This window comes from Harpia harpyja, chromosome 10 (assembly GCF_026419915.1).
Source record: "Harpia harpyja isolate bHarHar1 chromosome 10, bHarHar1 primary haplotype, whole genome shotgun sequence".
In the NCBI taxonomy this organism is placed as follows: domain Eukaryota; kingdom Metazoa; phylum Chordata; class Aves; order Accipitriformes; family Accipitridae; genus Harpia; species Harpia harpyja.
In genome coordinates this window covers 620,029-640,172 of record NC_068949.1, presented here as the reverse complement: position 1 = coordinate 640,172, position 20,144 = coordinate 620,029, and the positions used below count along the sequence as shown (strand labels likewise).

The 20,144-nt window shown below is 59.9% G+C and overlaps 2 protein-coding genes across 4 annotated transcripts; both read right to left on the bottom strand.

The window, feature by feature from the left end:
* Positions 1 to 467: 467 nt before the first annotated feature.
* On the bottom strand, positions 468 to 8,410 carry RAVER1 (ribonucleoprotein, PTB binding 1). 3 transcript variants are annotated; one of them, XM_052800153.1, is made up of 14 exons: positions 7,953 to 8,409; positions 6,765 to 6,831; positions 5,565 to 6,034; positions 5,169 to 5,360; positions 4,417 to 4,546; positions 4,228 to 4,328; positions 2,825 to 2,939; positions 2,232 to 2,491; positions 1,995 to 2,088; positions 1,710 to 1,852; positions 1,301 to 1,381; positions 1,049 to 1,192; positions 876 to 960; positions 468 to 782 (listed from the first exon to the last, which is right to left on the bottom strand). In XM_052800153.1, exons 1-14 carry the CDS (start codon positions 8,163 to 8,165, stop codon positions 529 to 531), a joined length of 2,349 nt encoding a protein of 782 aa, XP_052656113.1. In that variant the 5' UTR covers positions 8,166 to 8,409; the 3' UTR covers positions 468 to 528. The 3 variants fall into 3 exon arrangements, with proteins under 3 accessions (XP_052656113.1, XP_052656115.1, XP_052656116.1); XM_052800155.1 differs by having other exon boundaries at positions 469 to 782; positions 1,049 to 1,177; positions 7,953 to 8,404; XM_052800156.1 differs by having other exon boundaries at positions 636 to 782; positions 883 to 960; positions 1,049 to 1,177; positions 7,953 to 8,410.
* Positions 8,411 to 9,165: 755 nt separating this feature from the next.
* TYK2 (tyrosine kinase 2) lies at positions 9,166 to 19,900 on the bottom strand. Its single transcript, XM_052800151.1, is given in 22 exon segments — positions 9,166 to 10,071; positions 10,734 to 10,844; positions 10,928 to 11,045; positions 11,178 to 11,350; positions 11,530 to 11,648; positions 11,956 to 12,148; positions 13,569 to 13,666; positions 14,226 to 14,274; positions 14,276 to 14,377; positions 14,465 to 14,616; positions 14,991 to 15,126; positions 15,729 to 15,856; positions 16,003 to 16,090; positions 16,213 to 16,389; positions 16,756 to 16,862; positions 16,961 to 17,153; positions 17,308 to 17,431; positions 17,533 to 17,690; positions 17,939 to 18,133; positions 18,375 to 18,759; positions 18,969 to 19,132; positions 19,459 to 19,900. Coding segments are annotated over 22 exon segments (3,225 nt in total). The 5' UTR covers positions 19,579 to 19,900; the 3' UTR covers positions 9,166 to 9,936.
* Between the last annotated feature and the right edge of the window lie 244 nt (positions 19,901 to 20,144).

Below are 20,144 nucleotides of genomic sequence, written 5' to 3'. Positions count from 1 at the left end.
AAAACGAGCATTAAAGTAAAAAGGCAACTTTTACCCCCAAAAAAGTGTAAAATCGCGGCAGCTCCAGTCTTTAGAAAAAAAAAAACCCCACACAACACCCCCCCACCCCCTCCCCCCGAGTGAAATGTTGAGGAAACAGGGGCGGGGGGGGGGGGAGGCGAGGTGCCCAGCTCAGCCCGGACCCCCCCCAGGAGGGGAGCATGGGGCTGGGGGGGCCGGCACCATGTGTCCCCCCCCCCACACCCAGGAATGGGGACCCCCCCCCAGTTCCTCACCCCAAGCAGCGGGTTAAGGCAGGGAGCGCGTGTTTTTGGGGAGGGGGGGACACGACATAACACAGGGGGACACGCGACTCCCAGTTACTGCTCGGGGGGGGGCACAGGAAAGGGGGGTTGGCTCTCAGGGACCCCCTCATGGCACTGGGGCAGGGGGGGGGTCTGCAATACGATCCCCCCCCCCCCCCCCGCCTCATCCTCCGGTGAGCCGGGGTCAAGTCTTTCATATCACTTTAAAACCCTCCAAAAATAATCAAAAAAGGACTAAACATAAAAAAAAAAAAACCCAACAAAAAACCAAAAAAACCCACATTTGTACAAGATTTACAGGTGGGGGGGAGGAAAGGATTTGGGGGGGGGCTAAAATATCCTCTTCCGCTTCAGGTAGGAGTCGGCGTAATGGCCCCCCAGGCCCTGGGAGTGTTGCCCCACGTAGCAGCCCTCGGGGCTGGGCTCCGGGGAGGGCAGGAGGTGGGAGAAGGCTCGTTTCTGGCCACCCACGGGGGTCTGAAAGAGACACAAAAAAAAGAGGGGGGGGTCAATGTGGGGTTTGGGGGGGGCGCGGGAGGGTTTGGGGGGGCGCGGGAGGGTGTTTCTTACCTTTGACTGGGAGGTGTGCGAGTGACTGGGGGGGTCCCAAGGCGAGGACGGCGTCTGCGGAGCCCGTTGGAGGCATCCCGACTGCCTGGGGGGGGGGTGTGGGGGGACAGGAATTAAGGGGGGGGGGTCCCCAATCCCTGGGGATGTGAGGGGGGGGGGGGGGACGGACTCACCTTGTTGAGGTGACTCTGCTTGAGCCCAGCTTGAAGGCCACTGGTGAAGTAGGAACTGGGGGATCCTGAGTAAAAGGGGGGCAGGGGGGGGCCCAAACCCCCTCGCTCGAACCCCGGGGACGAGGAGAGCTGGAAGGGGAAGGGCTATGGCTGACAATCGGGGACACCCAAAACAGGGTGGGGGGACCCCCAAAACAGGATGGGCCCCCCACCCCCAGGTGCTGGGGGAGCTTTTTTTTTTTTTTTTTTTACCTTGTGTCTGCTGTGCCCAAAGCCCCCCAGGATGGGTCCAGCGTGGTCTCTCGTCTGGGGGTAAATCCGGGAGCCCAAATCCTTCCCCGGAAAGATGACGGGTTAAAGGGACTGTCCCACCTCTTCCCCCCCCCCAAAAAACCCTTCTAAAGCCCCCCAAAACCTTCTACCCCCCACCCAAAATCTTCTAAACCCCCCCAAAAAACCTTCTACGCCCCCAAAAACACCTTCTAACCCCCCCCAAACCTTTCTAACCCCTGCAAAAACCCTTCTAACTGCTGCAAAAAACCCTTCTAAACCCCCAAAACAACCCTTGTAAACCCCCCTAAAAAACCCCCTTGTAAACCCCCCCCAAAAATCCCTTCTAAACCCCCCCAAAACCCTTCTAAACCCCCCCCAAAAAACCCACCGGCTGGTAATCGAAGGCGTAGCCGTCTGCAGCCAGCCCGGGCGAGGGTAGGAGCGGGTCGGCCAGGGAGGGCTGGGAGATCCGGGGATTGGAGACGCTCCCCAAAACACCGGCTTTCAGATTAAACCCTTTGTTGGCGGCACCTGAAAAGGCAGAGAGTTGTTGTTGGGGGGAAAGAAATCCACCCCAAATCACCCGTTCCTTCCTGGAGGGGGGTGGGGGGGGAATTTTCCTTCTCCGTTCCCCAAGCAGGGTGGGGGAAAAAGGGGAGCGGAGGACGCTCACCTCCCAGGCTGTTTGCCGGCAAGAGGCTGTGCAGGTTCAGGTAGGGGTTGAGAGGAATCTTGAAATCTTTGGGGGGCTCCCCCAGGAGCGAGACCTGTGGGAAAAGCACTTGGAGGGCTCAGGGGGGGAGCTCCGGCACAGAAACCAGCCCCCAAAACAACGTTGGGAGGGTTGTTTGGTGTCGGCACGGAGCCCCCCGAGGTGGGACGGGCTCGTTCCGGAGCAAGGGGACCTTACCCCGGAGGCGGGAGGTCCGTTCTCGCTCTGCTTTGGTTTCTGGAGACCGCTGATGACGGATCCCAAAATGGAGGTGGTGAGACCCTGAAGAGCTGGGGGGGTGACGGCGGGAGGGGTGAGCTGAGGCACCTGCGTCCCCAACACCGAATTTTCCCGATCTACTCCCACCGGTCCCAGGAAAGAAGCCAGGGGTACGTTTCCAGAAGGCAAAATTGGTGATTTTACATGTCCCTGTGCCATGTCACCGGGCAAGGGGCCACCTGGGGAGACAGAAGGAGAGGGATGGCACCGGCATCCAGCCGCCCCCCGCCCCCCGGCTTGGTTTCAGCCCTTCTCCCCGCTCCACGCAAGCTGCCTCGCCCCAGCATCCGTCTCCCACCAGAAAAACCCAACCCCGGCACCCTCCACTCCTCCCAACCTGCCCGGAGGTGGGGGGGGTCTCCCGTGTGGCTTCCCCTCCCCTAAAAAACAGAGCAGGGGGACATGCCCTGAGACTGGCGCTGCGCCTCGAAGCACGGCGAGCTCCGCAGGGGTCCCTTTTCCACCGGAAAGCGATGCCCCGGTTGGCGGTGTGCCGCGACGCCGGCTGTTACCTGAGGAGAGCTCTCCCAAGAGCTGGCTGGGGGGCTGCGCCGGCGCGTTGGCCAAACCCAGGGCACCGTGGTGGGGCAAGGAGCTCAGCGGCGAGTCGCCCAGGATCCCCGGCTTCTGCGAAGGACAGCGGGAGGTTAATGCCGAGCGAAACCGGCCCATCTGTGGCAGATCCGTGGCTCCGGAGGCGGCAGAAACCCTGGCGCTAGTGGGATGGAGGGGAGCGGAGGCGGCGCGAGGGCCCCCGGGATCGTGGCCGTCGGCTAAAAGCTCGGCACAGGCATGGAGAGAAACACGCCACAGGCACTGAGAGCAAGCTGGCTGCAATTTCACAGCTCCTTAAGCAGCAAATACCAGAAATAACATTGGGGAGACACTCCCTACTACGGTTCAGCACCCATTTTTGTTCAAACTGGTCCATTTATGCCGGAACGAAGGAGCCAACCCACCCGGCCCTGCGCAGAAATCGTTTGCTGAGCCGGTAAATTGAAGAGGAGCCCAGGAGGGATGGGGGCTCCCCTTTTCTCACCCCGCCTCAGCGAGCCCGAGCTCGGCACGGGGACCGGCTCAACAAACGCGGCACAGAGGCAGAGAGCCGATGAGCCAACTCGCCGGAGGCCTGGAGGGGAGCTGCTCACGGAGGCCGAGCCCTCCAGGCTCCGAGTCAGAGCAACGACGCATTTCTCCGCACGAGGAGAGCAGCTCCAACGTTACCGGAGTCACTGGGGTGACCGGTGTCACCGCCAGACCCCTCGTCGCGGTCATTGCCTGGCCTTAAGGACGGGAAGGAGGACGCGGGGAAGGCGCCGGGGGGGGGTCCCGGCGCTGCGGCTCGGCACCACCACACACACAGCACGTCACCCGCGCCGGCTGCCTCCTACCGCTCACATGGAAGAGGGTTTGGTTCTCCTTGTTCTGCAGCAGCCGTGTCCAGACCTGGTTCTGCAGTAACAGGGAGTTCCCAAGCAATGCCTTCTGGGGCAGAAAGCACAGCAAAAAAGACCAGAAAAGACAGAAAAACACTCAAAAAGAGGAAAAAACCCAAGCATGGGGTGGTTCGAGAGGCACAGGGAGAGCGAGAAGAGCGGCAGGGAGCTTTAATCCTCAATTTGCTCCTCTCTCTTTACTCCTCGAGCGGCAACGAGAGTTTCAGGAGACGCGGAGATGCACGAGCTGGAGCGGAGGTACGAGGCAAGGCAGCCATGCAAAATGGCAGCAGCACGAGCCCACCGTCGGGTTTGGGAGACCCCTGCCCATCCGCGGCGGCCCCGGCAGGACCCTGATCTAAGAGCAGATTTGTTTCTCGCGGAAAAGAGGCGAGCAGGAGCACAAGGGCTCCGGCGCAACAGCGACATCGGCATCCGCGGCACAAAGGGAAGGCGTCGTCGGCGCAATTCCTGCGTACCTGCTGCGCTTGGGTTTGGTTCTGCAGCGCGAGTTGGAGGAGAGCCGTGGAGAGGGCCGGGTTGGTCACCAGCGGCACGGAGGGCGCGGCGCCGAGGATTCCTGGAAGGAAGAGAAGCCGAAGGAATCGCCTGCCACAGGGAGGACAAACCCCACCCTGTCCCGGCCTCTCCTCTGCGTTCGGCCTTACCTTGTTTTCCTCCGACCGCCCCGTGGAGCAGGGGGTTGAGCAACAGCTGGAGGGAAGCAGGATTTCCCAGGCTGTTGAGAATTTGGAGGATATTCGGCTCGGGGAGGAGCCCTTTCCCACGATTTAACGCCTTAATAAAACCAAAAAACAGCCATGTTAAAAGTGAGATAACCGGCTTTGAGGCTTCCCCCATGACGGGCCACCCTGAATTTGCCCTTACGCTCCCCAAACCAGCAAGATCCCGGTTCCCAGCAAGATCCCGGTTCCCAAAAGCCTTGTTGTAGGGCAGGGAAAAAACAACCAACCCATCTCTACAGCCGACGAAAGCCAAGGCATAGCGGCAGCCGCACAGTTTGCCATTGCTGTCGGCAGCTACGCCGTCTGCTATCCTACCGGTGCGGCACCTGCCCGGCAAAACTTTCCACACCGAGCAGCCGCTGGATTTTGGCGACAAGCAGTGTTCCTGCTCTGAATTTTGCAGCCGCGCACAGGAACAAGAGAGCAACGGGGGAATTTGTGCCGTGTGACCGGAGCCTGGGAGCACCGGCATGCCCGAAATGCCCAGAAGCAGGAGCTACAGGCAACAGACGGCCACTCTGTAGGGGATCCGATGGGAAATATGCCGGCTGCTCCACGACAGCCTGCTCCAGGCGGGATACCCAACCTTGGGAACACCGGCAGCACCTGTCACGGTGACGGCAAGCTGCGAGGGGAAGAGGAGGAGGAGAAAGCAGCGCGCACGCAAGCCTCACCGTCGCCTGCGCAGCTATCAGGGCGGCCAACATGCTGCGGCCGGGAGGGCCAGGAGCACAGAAGGAGACTCGGACGTGATTCCCGGCGAGCAGCAAACCATCTGTAGCCTGCTGAACCATCTCTGCCATCTCCGCTGACTCGTACTCCAGGACCGCGAAGCCTTTCAGCTGCCCGTCCTGACCGTAGGCCAGCTAGGAGAAGAGAGGGATGCCAAAAAAACGGTGAGCACAACAGGAGCACCGGCGAGAGCCGGCAGATCCTCAGGCGCCAATACGAGGTTGCTGCACCCCGGGGGTGCCGCTTTCTTCGGGCCGTCGACCTCCCCGTGAGCTCAAAGAATGCCGCACCCCAGGAAAAGCGCTCCCAGTGCCCCCCAAAATCCCCCCCCCCCTCACCTGGCAAAAAGCCGGGGCGCAGGCAGCGGAGAAGACCTGCCGCAGCTCCTCAAGGTCGGCGTAGTTGTGGGGCAGCTTGTCGACACACAAGCACTTGGAATGGAGAAGGTCTAACGTCAACTGGTTGACGTCCGTCCAGTGGACGTAGAGAGTCCGCGTGCCCAGCTGTTTCCCCAGCAGATCCGACTTGGCTCTGGCGGCCGAATCCTTTTTCATATATTCCACAAATCCATAACCTTTGGAGTGTCCCGTTTTCTCGCTGTAGACCAGGAAACACCGTTCCAGGTTGCCGAAAGGTCGGACCAGCTCCTCGAATTGTTGTTGGGTGTAGAGCTGGGGGAGGTTGGCGATACACAGGAGGGCATCGGTGGGCTGCAGCTGCACCGAAATCTCCTTCTCCCGGAGTTTGCTCAGGTGGAATTTTTTGATGGCTGATTCTGCCTGTTCCCCGTTGAGCAAGGTGACAAACGCTGCGGGAGCAGAGCCGGGAAGGAAGGGTGAGGCTACGCGGCGCCTGTTTCACACCAAAACGCGAAGCCGCGGCGCCTGTTTCACACCAAAACGCGAAGCCGCGGCACAGGGCGGGGTGCTGGCGAGGCACAGGGTTAAATCCCGAGCGCTCAGGGGTAAAATTCACACCCCCCCGGCTGCCGTTAGTGCCCAAAGCCCCGGCGAGGCGGGGAGTCGGAGGGAAGGTCTCGGCAAGCGCCGGCTGGTGAACTCACACTGTCCTCGGTGAAGCCTCGTGCGAGGCGGCTCCGTCCCCGAGCTCCGGGGAGACGCCGGGGACAGGGACAGTGCCGCTGGGTCCCAGCCACCCTCACCAATCCCCCCGGCCGGAGGAGCACCCTCACGCAGCTCCCACAAATTTCTCCATCACCAAGAACTAGTTGTTTTTTGAGGGGGATAATGCCGGCAGGCGCAGCCCCCCAGGAGGAGCTGGATTGATTCTAAACCCCACAGCCGTTAATTTTCTGCCTGCCGATAGCTAATCGCCGCATAAAAAGGAGTCCAGTGAGCATGGCCGAGACCAGTCGGAGAAGGGGGGGGACAGGTGGAGAAGCAATGCAGAACAAGGCGTCGGGGACGGACCACCCGGCAGCGGAAAAGCACCGGGAAGGAGGAGGCGGGGACCCGAGGCCGGCCGTGGTGATGGATTCGGCGTCGGAGACGCTGGCGCTGCGAGAGCAGCTTACTCACCAGTCCCTTTGTATTTGTCCACAAAGCAGTATTTCAGCTCGTAGTCGCTCAGCAGATCGTGGACTTCCTGGATAAACAGCGGGATTTTCAATAAGAATAATAATTTTTAAGAAAAAAATAAAAACGGGAGTCAGGTTTTAGGGAAAAGCGCTGGCTTCTCCCCTAATTCCTACCCCATGCAGCACCCCCAAATATTTCCCCTCTCCTCGAGCTCAGAGGAGGAAGCGGAAAGGGAAGGGGCTCAATTCAAAAGCGAAGACGCCGGGGACCAGGCACTAAAACCGCCCCTTCGGCCCCGCTGTTGTCCCCCCCCCCAATTTGGCACCCCCCCCAGGGTGTTTTACCCCTTAAGGTCACGCCGGGGGACATCAGTGCGTTGCCGCCAGGTCAAGACTTTGCCCTCCCCGAAATGATTTTCCAGACCTTCGGCCTCCCCGACACACCCCCCCTGGGCGATAATTAACTCAGATTTACCGGGAAGGGGAAAGGGAAATTAAAAACCAAAACAAACAACAAAAAAAAGAAAACAAAACCGAAAAAAGACCAAAAAAAAAGAGCAGGGGGAGGGGGGCTGCAGTGGCGGGGGGGGGGTCCTTTGGGGGGGGGGGGTAGTTGGGGTTCATTAAGCGGCACCGGCTCTTCCTCAGAGCTGGGTTTGGGGGGTGATGGGGGTGTCTGTGACCCCCCCAGGAGCTCTTAAAGTGATAAGGCAGAAAGGGTTTGGGGGGGGGGGGGATAGAGAATTTTGGAGAGGAGAGAAAAATTGGGAGGGGGGAAAAGGAGGAAGCATTTGGGGAGGGGGAAAGGAGGAGGAGGAGGAGGAAGCATTTGGGGGGGGGGGGAAAGGAGGAGGAGGAGGAAGCATTTGGGGGGGGGAAAAGGAGGAGGAGGAGGAGGAGGAAGGATTTGGGGGGGGGGAAAGGAGGAGGAAAGAGGATTTGGCAGAGGGAAGGAAGAAGGATTTGGGGGGGGAGGAAGAAGAAGGATTGCGGGGGAAGGAGGAAGGATTTGGGGGGGGAAGGAAGTAGTTTGGGGGCAGGAAGATTTGGGGGGGGCAGGAGCCGGCGCAGTTTGGGACCCCCCCTCCCCTCCCCTCCGCCTCATCCCAGGCCCGGCCCGGCTGCCCCCGCCCGGTGCTGCCCGTTATCGCCGGTACCGGGGCTCAGCCTCAGCCCCGGCGGCCGGTACCTGGTTGCTGACGTCGGGCGGCAGCCCGCGGATCAGCACCTTCCGCCGGTTCCGGAACTGGCGGGCGCTGCGCTCCAGGCGGCTCCGCACCTCGGCCGGATCCAGCACCGGCAGCTCCTCCTCGGGGGCCCGGCCCAGGCCCGGTGCCGGTCCCGGGAGCTCCGGGCTCGGGGACGTTACGGCGCCCGACAGCGAAAGCGCCGCCGCCGCCATTTTGGGCACCCGCCGCCTCCTGGGACCATCGAGAGGCGGGCGGGCGGGCGGGTAGAACGGCGTCAATACGCCGCCGCGTCATTGGTTCGCCCGCCGCCGCGCCCACGCGGGAGCATCCCGGGCGCTTATTGGGCAGGGCGAAACAAACAAGCCGGCAGCACCGCCGCTCCCGATTGGGCGGGGACGCCCCTTATTAGCACTCCGCCTCCGGATTGGACACAAGCGGACGAGCCCTGCGGTTACCGCACTCTACTGGCTGCCTCTCGGGGGCCACGCCCCTCACCGAACCGACCCTTGGGGCCCCCCCTCCCTCTGTAGGGACCCCTCACCCCCCCCCCAGGCCCATGGGGACCCCGAGACACCCCCCGACCCACCCTATAGGGGTCCCTGACCCCCCCACACCCTATAGGGACCCTGAGACACCCCCCCCTCACTCTATAGGGACCCCTGACCCCCCACACACTCTATAGGGACCCCCGAGACACCCCCCAACCCACCCTATAGGGACCCCGAGAGACCCCACCCCACCCTATAGGGGGCCCCTGACCCCCCCCACCCTGTAGGGACCCTGAGACACCCCCCTCTGACTCTATAGGGACCCCTGACCCTCCACCCAGCCCCTATAGGGACCCCAAGACACCCCCCACCACTACCCTATAGGGAGCCCTGCCCTACCCCCCCCACTCTATAGGGACCCTGAGACCCCCCCCACCCCCCCATAGGGGTCCCTGACCACCCCCCCCTCACTCTATAGAGACCCCTGACCCCTCCCCAGCCCCTATAGGGACTCATGACACACCCCCTGTAGCCTATAGGGACCCCAGCCCCACAGCAACACCCTCCCAGCACAGGACCCCCCCCCCCCCCATTCCAAGGGGGGGTCCCCACAGCCCCGCTCCCCCCCACCAGGCCAGAGAGGAGGGGGGGGGGAATGTTACATCCTTTATTGGGAGATGACCCCTGCAGGGGGCAAGGAGGGCCCCCCCCATCCCCCCCTGCCCCGCTCCCTGGGGGGGTCAGACAGCAGGCAATAAATAACAGGGAAGAGGGGGGGAAACGCCCCCCCCCGCTGCAGACAGTTTTGGGGGGGCACCCAGCCCCTTCTTCCTCCAGCCTCCCCTCCTCCAGCACCCCAATAACAGTCCTGGGGTGAGAGCCGGGGCAAGGCGAGGGGGGGGAACAGGGTGAGGTGGGACCTCCCCCCCCCCCAACTCCCACTCGGGGCAGGGGGGGCAGAAACACAGCAGAGACCCCAAACCCCAATAAAGTGCCAAGCTCTTTTGCTGAACCCCCGTCCTTTGGGGGCGGGGGGGCGCCCCAAACGGCAGCAGGAAGGAGATCCAGCACCCCACGCTCCCCAAAGGTGCGCCCCCAGCCGGGTTTTGGCAGCTCCCCGAGGAAGAGGAGGGAGCGAGGAGGGGGGGGGGTGTAAGGCTGTAAATCTGCCCCCCCGCCGCCTTCCCCACAGTCTCATTCACAGTGTTCGGCGGGAGAGGCGTGCCGCAGCGTGCCGTGCCGCGCAGCGAGGATAGGCACAGGATGGCCGGGGATCCGGAGCGGGATGGACACGGCGTGGCTGGGGGGTGTCCCACGGAGAAGGGGGGATCCCCCCCCCACCCCAGGTGCTGCTCTGCCAGACGCTCACCTCAACAGGCCGACGTTTCCTCATCCCGTGCCAAAAAGCCGTCGGGAAAACCAGAAAGTGGCGTCGGCATCCGGTCATGGCGTTTTGGGGGTGTCCCCCCCACCCCAATCCCGGCAGCAATCCGGCTCAGCAGAGGCTGAAGACAGAGGGAGCCTGAGCCCGGTATTTCTCGTGGAAGTTCTTGAGGATGGGGACGAGATTGTGGAAGGCCGGGCGGAAGGAAGCCTCTGCTTCCCAGCAATTCTTCATCAGCCGGTAAATCTGGGGAGGGGAGGGAGGGAAGGGAGACAGGGAAATGTCCAGAAGCAGCACGGCCACCAGGATTTCATGGGGAATAAGCAGGGGGGGACTCCACTTCCAGAATTCTGCCCACGGTGCTCGGGCCCCCCGACTTCACCTGTCCCTCCTCTTCCCCGCAGCAGTATGAAGGCTTTCCCATCTTTACCCATGTTCCTCCTTCCCCATCTTTCCCCTTCCCCATTTTCCTCCTTCCCCACCTTTTCCCCTCCCCTGTTTTCCTCCTTCTCCAATCTTTTCCCCTTCCCCATCTTTTTCCTCCTTCCCCTTCCCCACTTTTCCCTTTCCCCATCTTCTCCCCTTCCCCTTCCCCATCTTCTCCCCTTCCCCTTCCCCATCTTCTCCCCTTCCCCTTCCCCATCTTCTCCCCTTCCCCTTCCCCATCTTCTCCCCTTCCCCTTCCCCATCTTCTCCCCTTCCCCTTCCCCATCTTCTCCCCTTCCCCTTCCCCATCTTCTCCCCTTCCTCATTTTCCTCCTTCCCCATTTTCCCCTTCCCTCCCCCACTTTTCCCCTCCCTACTTTTTCCCCTTCCCTTCCCCATTTTCCCCCTTCCCCAGGGGCCGGCGCAGCCCAGCAGAGTGGATGGACAGACGGACGGACAGCCAGCGGGACGCAGAGCCTCACCTCGCAAGGACAGTCCTTGGGACTCGGCAGCCTCTTCCCCCTGTCCAGCAGCTCGATCAGCCGCAGCACCGTCATCTGCCCCTGCGTCGCCCCGATCATCTCGATGAATTTCTGTGGGGAAAGAGGGAAAAAGTCAACCTCAACCACCGGCTCGGCAAGCGCCGCTGCGGTAAAGCCGGCATCGCGGGACTCACCACGGGAGGGCTCTGGCTGGAGTCGCAGCGGGTCAGGAGCTCGTAGAGAGTCACCCCGAAGGACCAGACGTCGGACGCGTAGTAAAACTTACACTCCTTGAGGCACTCCACGGCGTACCTGCGCGGTCAAGGCCGCCGGTGAGCGCCGGCACAGCTCGGCACGCGCCTCTGCTCACCGTACCCAATCCTGACGCCGTCCTCCGCTCGCCCCAAACCACCACCCCCCCACGGTGAGGGGAGCCGCGCTCACCAAAAGACGGGGCTGTCCCCGTCCTCGCAGACGCGGTAATACTCGTGGCCCTCGGGGATGGCTTTGGCTAAACCGAAATCCCCGATTTTCACCACGTTTTCATTCTCCAGCAGCACGTTGCGAGCGGCGAGGTCCCTGTGGATGTAGTGGAGGGAGTGCAGATAGGCCATGCCCTGGAGAAGGGGGAAAAGAGGGGAGTCAGAGCCATTTTGGGGGGGTCAGAGCCCGGAGTGCAGACAGGCCATGCCCTGGAGAAGGGAAAAGAGGGGGGTCAGAGCCACTTTAGGGGGGTCAGAGCCATTTTGGGAAGCAGAGGTGCCCCCAAGAGAAGCCGGGAAGGTTTAGGCTTTACCTCGCATATCTGCTGGGCGAAGAGCAGGATGTGGGCCAGGCTGACGTTGTGCTTGGGCAAGTAGTCGCGCAGGCTGCCGAGCGGCACATACTCCATGATCAGCTGCACGATCTTCTCTCCTGGAGGAGGAGGAGGAGGAGGAAGGCAGCGTGTGAACCTCACGGGGAGAGGGGAACAACCCAGAGACATCCCAAACCCCAGCCCTCTGCCAGGAAGGGGATCCCCCCCCACTACCAGCCACCAAAAAACTTGAGGAATTGGGTTTTGAGCGTCTCTGTGCCGGCACCGGGGGTTGGACAATGCAAGCTTGGGCTCCGCCGTTGGCATTCAACTATGACACCGAGGGAAAAACTCGGACGGGGAGAGAGACAGCGACCGCCCCGCGGCTGCCACCGAAGTCACCACGCATCCCCCCGGTCACCTTACCCTGCTCGCTGCAGCAACCCTTGTACTTGACGATGTTTTCATGATAAAGCGTCTTGAGGATCTCGATTTCCCTCTTCCAACTGGTCAGCAGCTGCTGGCTGCAGCCGGATTTGAGTGATTTGACGGCCACCATTTCCCCCGTCCCGTCGTTCGTGGGGTCATAGCAATACAGGCTCACCTTGCCAAAGTGACCCTGGCAAGGAGCAAGCACAGAATTTGAGATCCTGCCAGGAGAAGCTTTCCCAGCTTCCCCACACCAAGAACAGCCTCTTTGGAAGCCCTCTACAGGGGTCAATAAACTTCTCAGACAGAGGGGAAGTCCTCAGTGAAAACAGATTTAAAATATAAAGACTTTTGACCCTCATCCAAATGCAGATTCTTTGGAAATCAGGCCGGAAAGAGGCTGGTTCACCCAGAGGTGACCGGAGCATATGAATCACGCAGCAGCGCAAGGCACCGTGATAACCTGCTACGAGGGAAACGTCCTCCTGACCAGCTCCGAGCCCCTCCGCGCTCCCCGACCCACCCAAAAGGTCTTAAGTCGCCCTCGGTATCGTTATCAGCTCCGTGGTCTGTTGGGGATATATCGTATCAGTTCCTTCGGGGATTTAGAATCATAGAATCGTTTAGGTTGGAAAAGACCCTTAAGATGATCGAGTGCCATCGTTACCCTGGCACTGCCAACTCCTCCACTAACCGTGTCCCCAAGTGCCACGTCTACGCGTCTTTTAAATCCCTCCAGGGATGGTGACTCAACCCCTTCCCTGGGCAGCCTGTTCCAGTGCTTGACAACCCTTTGGGTGAAGGAATTGTCCCCAATATCCCACCTAAACCTCCCCGGGCGCAACTTGAGGCTGTTTCCTCTCGTCCCGTCGCTTGGGAGAAGAGCCCGACCCCCACCTCGCCACAACCTCCTTTCAGGTAGCTGTAGAGAGCGAGGAGGTCTCCCCTCGGCCTCCTTTCCTCCAGGCTAAAGCACCCCGGTTCCCTCAGCCCCTTCTCTTGTCCTCCAGACCCTTCACCAGCTTCGTTGCTCTTCTTCGGACGTGCAATCCCACCTCAGACCCTGCAGAGCCCTTAGAGCCGGGGCAGGAGATCGTGGAATCCCGGGACGGTTTGGGTGGGAAGGGACGCTTGGAGCTCAGCCCGTCCAACCCCCCCCGCCACGAGCGGGGCCGTCTTCACCGAGATCAGGGTGCTCAGAGCCCCGGCCAGCCCGGCCCCGAAGGGTCCCAGGGACGGACGGGGCATCGGCCCCCTCTCTGGGCAGCCTCTGCCAGGGCCTCACCCCCCTCGGCGGGAAGAATTTCCTCCCTAGAGCCGGGCCGAATCGCCCCTCTTTTAGCCGAAAACCCTTCCCCCTTGTCCCAGCGCTGCCGGCCCGCCGAAAGAGTCTGTCCCCGTCTTTCCGGGCAGCGCCGCGAGGTGCAAGAAGGTCTCCCCGGAGCCTTCTCCCCTCCGGGCTGAACGCCCCCAACTCTTCCAGCCCTCGGATCAGCTCCGTGGGCTCCTCCGGACCCGCTCCCGCGGGTCCCTCTCCTTCCTCTGCTGAGCACCCCAGAGCTGGCAGCAGAATTCCAGAGGGGGGTGGTGGGTGTCGAGATGCCACTTACCTCCCCCAGCTCCCGAATCTTTTTCAGGTAACGCTTCTGAAAGACGGTGGGGTCCGACACCGGGAAGTCGGGGTTCACCGAGGTGACGTCTACGAGGTCTGGAAATGAAAGGGTGTTGAGGGGAGAGCGGAGGTCGCCCTGCCGCAGAGATGCTTTGCACGTTTTCTCTCCCAACCCCTGCGCCCCGAAGAGTGCCTTTTCTTTTCCCTTTTTTCCCCTTTTTGTGCCTTTTCTTTTCCCTTTTTTACCTTTTCCCCCTCCTCTTCCCTTTTTTTCCTTTTTTTTTTTTCCCCTTTTTTTACTTCTTTCTGTTTCCCTCTTTGCCTTTTTTGGCCTTTTCTTTTTCCTTTTTTTCCCCTTTCTGCCTATCTTTGCCTTTTATTTTCCCCTTCCCCCCCTCTTTTTCCTTTTTCGACCTTCTTTTAAACATTTTTTTTTAACTTTTTTGCCCCTTTTTAACCTTTTTCTTTCTTTTTTGCCCTTTTTTTCCCCTTTCCCCCCTCATCCAGGACAAAAGAGTCTCCGCAGCCACCCCCACCCCGCCACTGCCGAGGCCCCGACCGATTCAGGGTGCGGAGGGAACAACGGGGCCGTAAACACCACCCCCCCACCCCACACCCCCGAGAAACCAGCATGACCCCGGCTGTGGAGCCTCACTGTGCGGCTGGAGCTGGGTGAGATCCCGCAGGATGGTCCGGAAGGACGGCCCGCTCGACGGGGGTGTAGTTCAGGCACTGACAGATGAGGGTGGCCAGCTCCTTGCAGGACGGCTCAGGCAGGCGATGCCTCTTCTCGTAGAAACGTTCTTTCTAAGAGAGAGGAAAGAAAAACAGGTCTCAAACGGGGCCGGATCCATCCTGGAATGGGGGATGGAGGGAGAGCAGAAGGCAAGTCACCTCCGAAGGAGTGCGCTCCTTGAGTGGGACATCGGCGTCAAAGCAGATTTCCAGCAACGTGGTGCCAAAGCTCCATTTGTCAGCCGCAGTGCTGAGGTTTCCCACATCCCGGACACATTCCGGGGCGATCCAGGGGATCCGGTCCACGCGCTCTTTGGGAGAGGGAAGGCAAAGTGAGGCGTTGCTGAGAATACAGCTGGAAAGACCCCATGAACACGCTGGGGGGGGGAGCTCCCTGCAGGATCCCAGCCATCGAGGAGCTGTGATGGGATTGTCTCCAACAGCAGCTTTGAGGCCAAAACCAGCCACCGTCACAGAATTTGCACATCCACACATTCAAAATGCCATATATCGCAAAAATTAAGGTCTGATAGGCAGGCAAGACCTTGTCAAAACAGCTCAGGCGCAATCCACACTATTTATTAGCTACCTGGGCTGCAGGAGGGGAAAAAAAGCACCTGGATTTTTGGCTCAGAACGAGCCCAGGTCCAGCCCCGCTCAGTTCGAGCATGGGATGAGCGTATACCTTCTCGAGAGAGCACCGTAAAGCTGACTCCGGGGTCACTGAGCTTCACGAAAGGCACGGATCCATCTTCCAGCCCCTTCCTGGCCAGCAGGATGTTTTTTGCGCACACGTTGCCGTGCACCAGGTTTTTGTCCTCCTGTGAAAACGAGGGGATACGGAATCTTGTGAGAAACTCCCGCCGATGCCTCAGAACAAGGTCAAGTCTATGGATGACACAAGAAAATAAAAAGGCAGGGCTCCTGGCTCTAATTACCTGTGTCACCTCCCTGTCTCATTATCCCTTTGCACAAAGCTAAACCCGGGGGGGGAATAAAAGGAACGCGAGGATTACCCAGCGCTGGGGTGCATGCCCTCACAAGCAGCTAGTGAGCTTTCCTAAGCTGCTGGCCAGAAGCCCAGCGAGCAGAGAAGGCAGCGTCCTCATCAGCGGCTCTTCTCGGCTCACATGGCCCCAAAACGAAGCCACGAGAACCGGGATTCAGCATTTGAAGTTCACGTGCGCTACCTCAGCCGCTCACCTCCAGGAAAGAGAGAGCGAGGACAGGTTTTGTGAGGTGCAGGCAGGGCATGTTAATGCTAAAAATCTGTTTATCTGCTTGGAGGGCAGAGGAAAGCGTGGCAGATCCTCCCTGCCACGCTGCCGGCAAGACCCAGGGGCGCAGCTGGAGCAAAAGGTGCTCGGAGGTGATCTCCGGCACGGTTCCCTGCCGGAAAAACCCCAGCTCCCAGCCCCATTACCAGGTAGCTCAAGGCACTGGCCAACTGCTTGGCCACGGTGATTTTCCAGCCCACGGTGACCCGGCCTTTCTCTTTCCGCAGCAGCACATCCAGAGGTCCATGTTCCACAAACTCCTCCACCATGATATCTGCGGAAGACGAAGATATTTTCCTCAGCCCAGCCCTTGGCACCGCACAGGAGCCGATCGGCCCGGCTGGCAGCGGCCAAGGGAAAGGCACCGGCACAAGGCGAGGCCGGCTGCGGCAAAGGGTTGGGGGAGAGCCCCACGCTTACTCTCGGAACCTCGCACGCAGACTCCGTGCACGAAAGCCAAGTGGACGTGCGACACTTGGCTCATCAGGCTGGCTGTCTCAAAAAACGCCTGCGGGGAGAGGAGAGAGAGCGTCACGAAGGCGGCGGGTCTCTCGGAGCATCTCGAGAGTGGCTTAGAGCCATTTTTCCCCCTGTCCCAGCTCCCCTTCCCCAGCCCGGGTGGGGGCTCACCAGGGCGATGTCTCTGTGGCTGGGATCCAGGACTTTGAGGACCACGTGCATCTCCCGGCTGTTGTTATTCTGCTCGGTGGAGAAATACTCGGCTTCGTCGTCGGCCCCGGTGGTCCCGCAGATGTTCAGCACCCCATCGTAGATGTTTGTGCGGGTGCCCTGCCCCAGGTGGGCTCGCTGCAGGCAGATGGAGAAGGCACACGGGTGTCAGACCTCCAGGCAGCGTGCATGGGGAGGGGGGGGGATTTTCAGCCTCGCACGTGCGAGCTGACTCTCCCCGCTTCCCTCCGTGTCACCTCCGCACACCGCTGTGGATGGCGGGTAAGAAATTGCCTCCTGCCCGAACCATGCTGCCTCTGAACAGCTCTCCTCCCCCTCTCATTGAAGAGGGAAGGAATAAAGCGCCAAACCAAACTGCTCCACCTCTCTCTCCTCTTTGCACCAGGGGTAGCATCCCCCCGATCAGAGAAGCAGCTTCCTCCGGCCAACGTATTTACCCGCAGCCTCCCGTAAACCCCGCTGCCCAGGAGGGCAGAGCACAACCTGAGTGATCTCGTTCTTGCGGATCTGGTGGAAGCTGAGCTGGGTCAGGTTAAGGATCTGCTTCGTGCTATCCTTCACCTTCCGCGTGATCAGCAGGTCCGAGATCTCTGCAAGAGGAGGGAACAGACATACGCTAAAGCCCCTGAAACTACTGGATGCCCTTTTTCCTCGAGTCCAACGGAGGGAAGATCATCCATCCTCATACCTCCTGGTTTGGGCGGACAGCATCTCTTCACCGTGAAGCTTTCATCGCCAGATTTGAGCGTGCAGCCCTTGAGTACATCCAAGAGCTCCCGCAAAGTGGAAAACTCCCGGTCCCACCCTTCCAGCACAAAGGAGTTTCCTTTTTTTTGGATCCGGAATTGCCTGTACTTGAGGGCTCCCTGCACCCCAGGAGCCTAGGAAAGACAGCGTCAGGACAGGCGTCACAGCTGCCCGTCACCCAGAAAGCTAGCAGCTCAGACCGGGCGCAGCCCAGCTCGTTCCTAATGAGACGAGCACCTCCCGGACCTCGCCATTCCCGGGAATGCTGCACTGGGAATTGCATCTTACCTGCTGGTGGCCCCTTTTCACCACGGAGAGAATCATCCTGTTGAAGTCAAGGACACTCCAGCGGATGATGTAGAGCCCTTCTTCCTGCTCCTCCCGTCGTAGCTTGGCAAAAACAAACTCCTCCCTGGCAGCAAGGAGAAAGGGGAACAGCTTCGGATAAGCCCCAAGGACACGGCACATCCTCCTTCATATCCCCAGGCCCTCCGTCAGGAAGAGGCCACTTACTGCATGGGCCCGTGGATGCCGTTCAAGATGCTCATCACGAGTCGCGGCGGTGCCACTTCGTGACACAGGTAGTGGCTGGAGTCAGCCGTGAGTCGGAAATAACCATCCACCAGTGAAACCAAGGAAAGCGCGCTCTCAGGGGATGGCAGAACCACTTCCTGGGAAAAGGGAGGGGAACCGAGCGTGAGAAGCCACCGAGCTAGAGGGTGAGCAGCCCAAAATCCACCTATCCCTCTGCCAGCCCAAGGAGGAGAGCGTAAAACTCTCGCTTGTTGGCATTAACCCTGGAAAAGATCCTTGTTCTTTCCAGTGCTGCCTCCTCCCAGTCTCTGAAGCGCAACTACGGATTCCCACATACGTCGAGACGGTCAGCGGGGGCAGCTGGGAGAGAACAAGTCCCACTCACCAGGCACTTGTTGTCCTGCCGGTTGATGCTGACCCTACAGTCCTTGACGACAATGTGTGTGATCTCCCGGAAATCACAGAAATGGACCCATTTTGGCTCGCTCCGCTCTGCTGGCTGAGTTGGCCCCTTGGGCTCCAGCTCTTTGTTTCTGCTCTTCCTCCCAAAATACCCACGATGGGAGAAGTTCTCAATGCTCTGCAGAGGCGGAGACAGAAGGGCATCAGTTCCAACCCTTCCTGCTGCTGGGAAATGGCACCACTAGGTCGCGGTGGCTACTGGCCAAACTGGGACAAACTGAAAAAGGAACTTGGGGTGCCCGGAGAGCCTGAGGAAAAGCCCAGGAGCACGAGCTAAGGAAAAGGAGCCAGTGTGGGATGGGACTTGGATGGAAACGGCTCTTCCCACCCGGTGGCGGGGAATGCGAGCACCAACCTACCTCTACAGGCATGGGCCGCCACTGGATCCCGGTTGTGCCGGTGACGAGGACTTCGTGGGTGACAGGTCGGTCCTTGGGGAGCAGCGCCTGCCCGTGCTCCAGCTGCGAATGTCCCCCGTTAACGTACAGCTGCACCTTTTCACCCTCGGAGGAGGTCTCCAAGGAGAGCACAGGGAAGAGCTCGCTCCCAAAGCGAGGTGCGAGGTGCTCCAAGGTAGCCAGGTATTTGTACATGATGTCCTGCACTGTCAGCTTGCCGGTGCTGACCGTGTGTCGCTGGAAACGCTGCACAAACTTCTTGAAGACGTTCTTCATGCGGAATTTGGTCAGGTAGTTGTTCTGCTGGATCTGGCGGTAGAAGGAACGTGGGATGCAGTCCTTGAAGCTGTGGAGGGAAGGAACAACCGGTCAGCAAGACCTCACGGGTGCCTACAGCAAAGCACGCAGCCAATCTCTCCATCACCTAAAACAGCCCCAGACTCACTCCTGGTGAGGAGGACAGAGAGGAAAGAGGGTGAGGAACCAGAAGAAACCCTTCAAACAACCCCAGAGCAGAAACTCCCCAGCCCCGAGGCTGCGAAGCCAAGCAATCACCTGTATTTTCTGGCCACTTCCTCAAGGGAGATGCCTTTTTTGATGGCGATGTGCGAGAGGTGAAGCACGGCCATGCCCAAGCTTTCGTTCTTGAACCTCTGGATCTCCTGTTCAGTCTGGAGGTCTTTCAAAGACGCGATGTCATTGATGAATTCAAATTTCCCCTATTAAAGAGAAAAAGTTGAATAAAGGGGGGGAAAAAAACCCTGCACTGACTTCCAGAGTGCTTTTTCTTGTCTTTTTTTATTTTAAAGGTTAATGGGATCCCCCTCAGCTCGGCTCCCAGCCTCCCAGGGAGGCTTCAAGCAGGACAAAAGCTTTCTGAGGGCAAAACTACAGCTGTGTTTGTCCTCTAAACAAAGCCCTCGCAGATAGAAAAACAGATCTTGACAACAGGGCTGAGCCGAATCCAGCCGGATCAAGAAAATCACCCAGGTTTCCCCAACTCCAGGTGCGACCGAGCCTCCAGCCTGTCAGCCTGATTCGTTACCTGCTCAAACAGATACTCGAAGGACGATTTGTCGAGCAAGGCTCCTCCTTGCAGCTTCTCATCGGGGGAATCGCTCTGTCGGGGCACATTGCGATAAACCGCCGGTTCCTTGTCGTTCATCCCATGCCAATTCCGAAAGTAGTACCTGGAGGGGAGAAGGAGAGCAGAGCGGTGCTCGGCCGCGGGGACGGGAGGGCGGTGGTCTGTCCCTACGCTCTCTCGCAGCTGAAAGCGGCCGAAAAAGGTGCCCTGGTTTTGCCTCTAAAGCCAAACCCGGGTCCAGTGGCTGCCCTGGACCTGCTCGAGGCTCATTTTACCCATAAATCTGCTCCTTCCATCCAGCACAGCTGCCTGCCCCTTCCCCAGAGGCTGCTGGGGGACTGGAGCCAGGTCCCAAAGAGGGTTTTGCAGAGGTTTTGTTACTGGCTGTCTCAAGGGGACAGGGGAAAGGACCAGCAGACCAGCAGCAGAGAGCTCTGTCCTGCCCCAGTGCAGCCGGGGGCCGCACTCTGGGCTCAGAGTGGTGGGTTTTAGGTTTGGGTTTTTTTTAAGAGCCAAACTTCTTGAAATCCCACTGCCAACATGAGAACCAGCCACGTCCTCAAAAAATGTGATCTGAGCACAAGGCAACAATTCAGACACCAGGAGGCAAAAGGGAAGCAACCTCTTCCTGCCACCAAAACGGG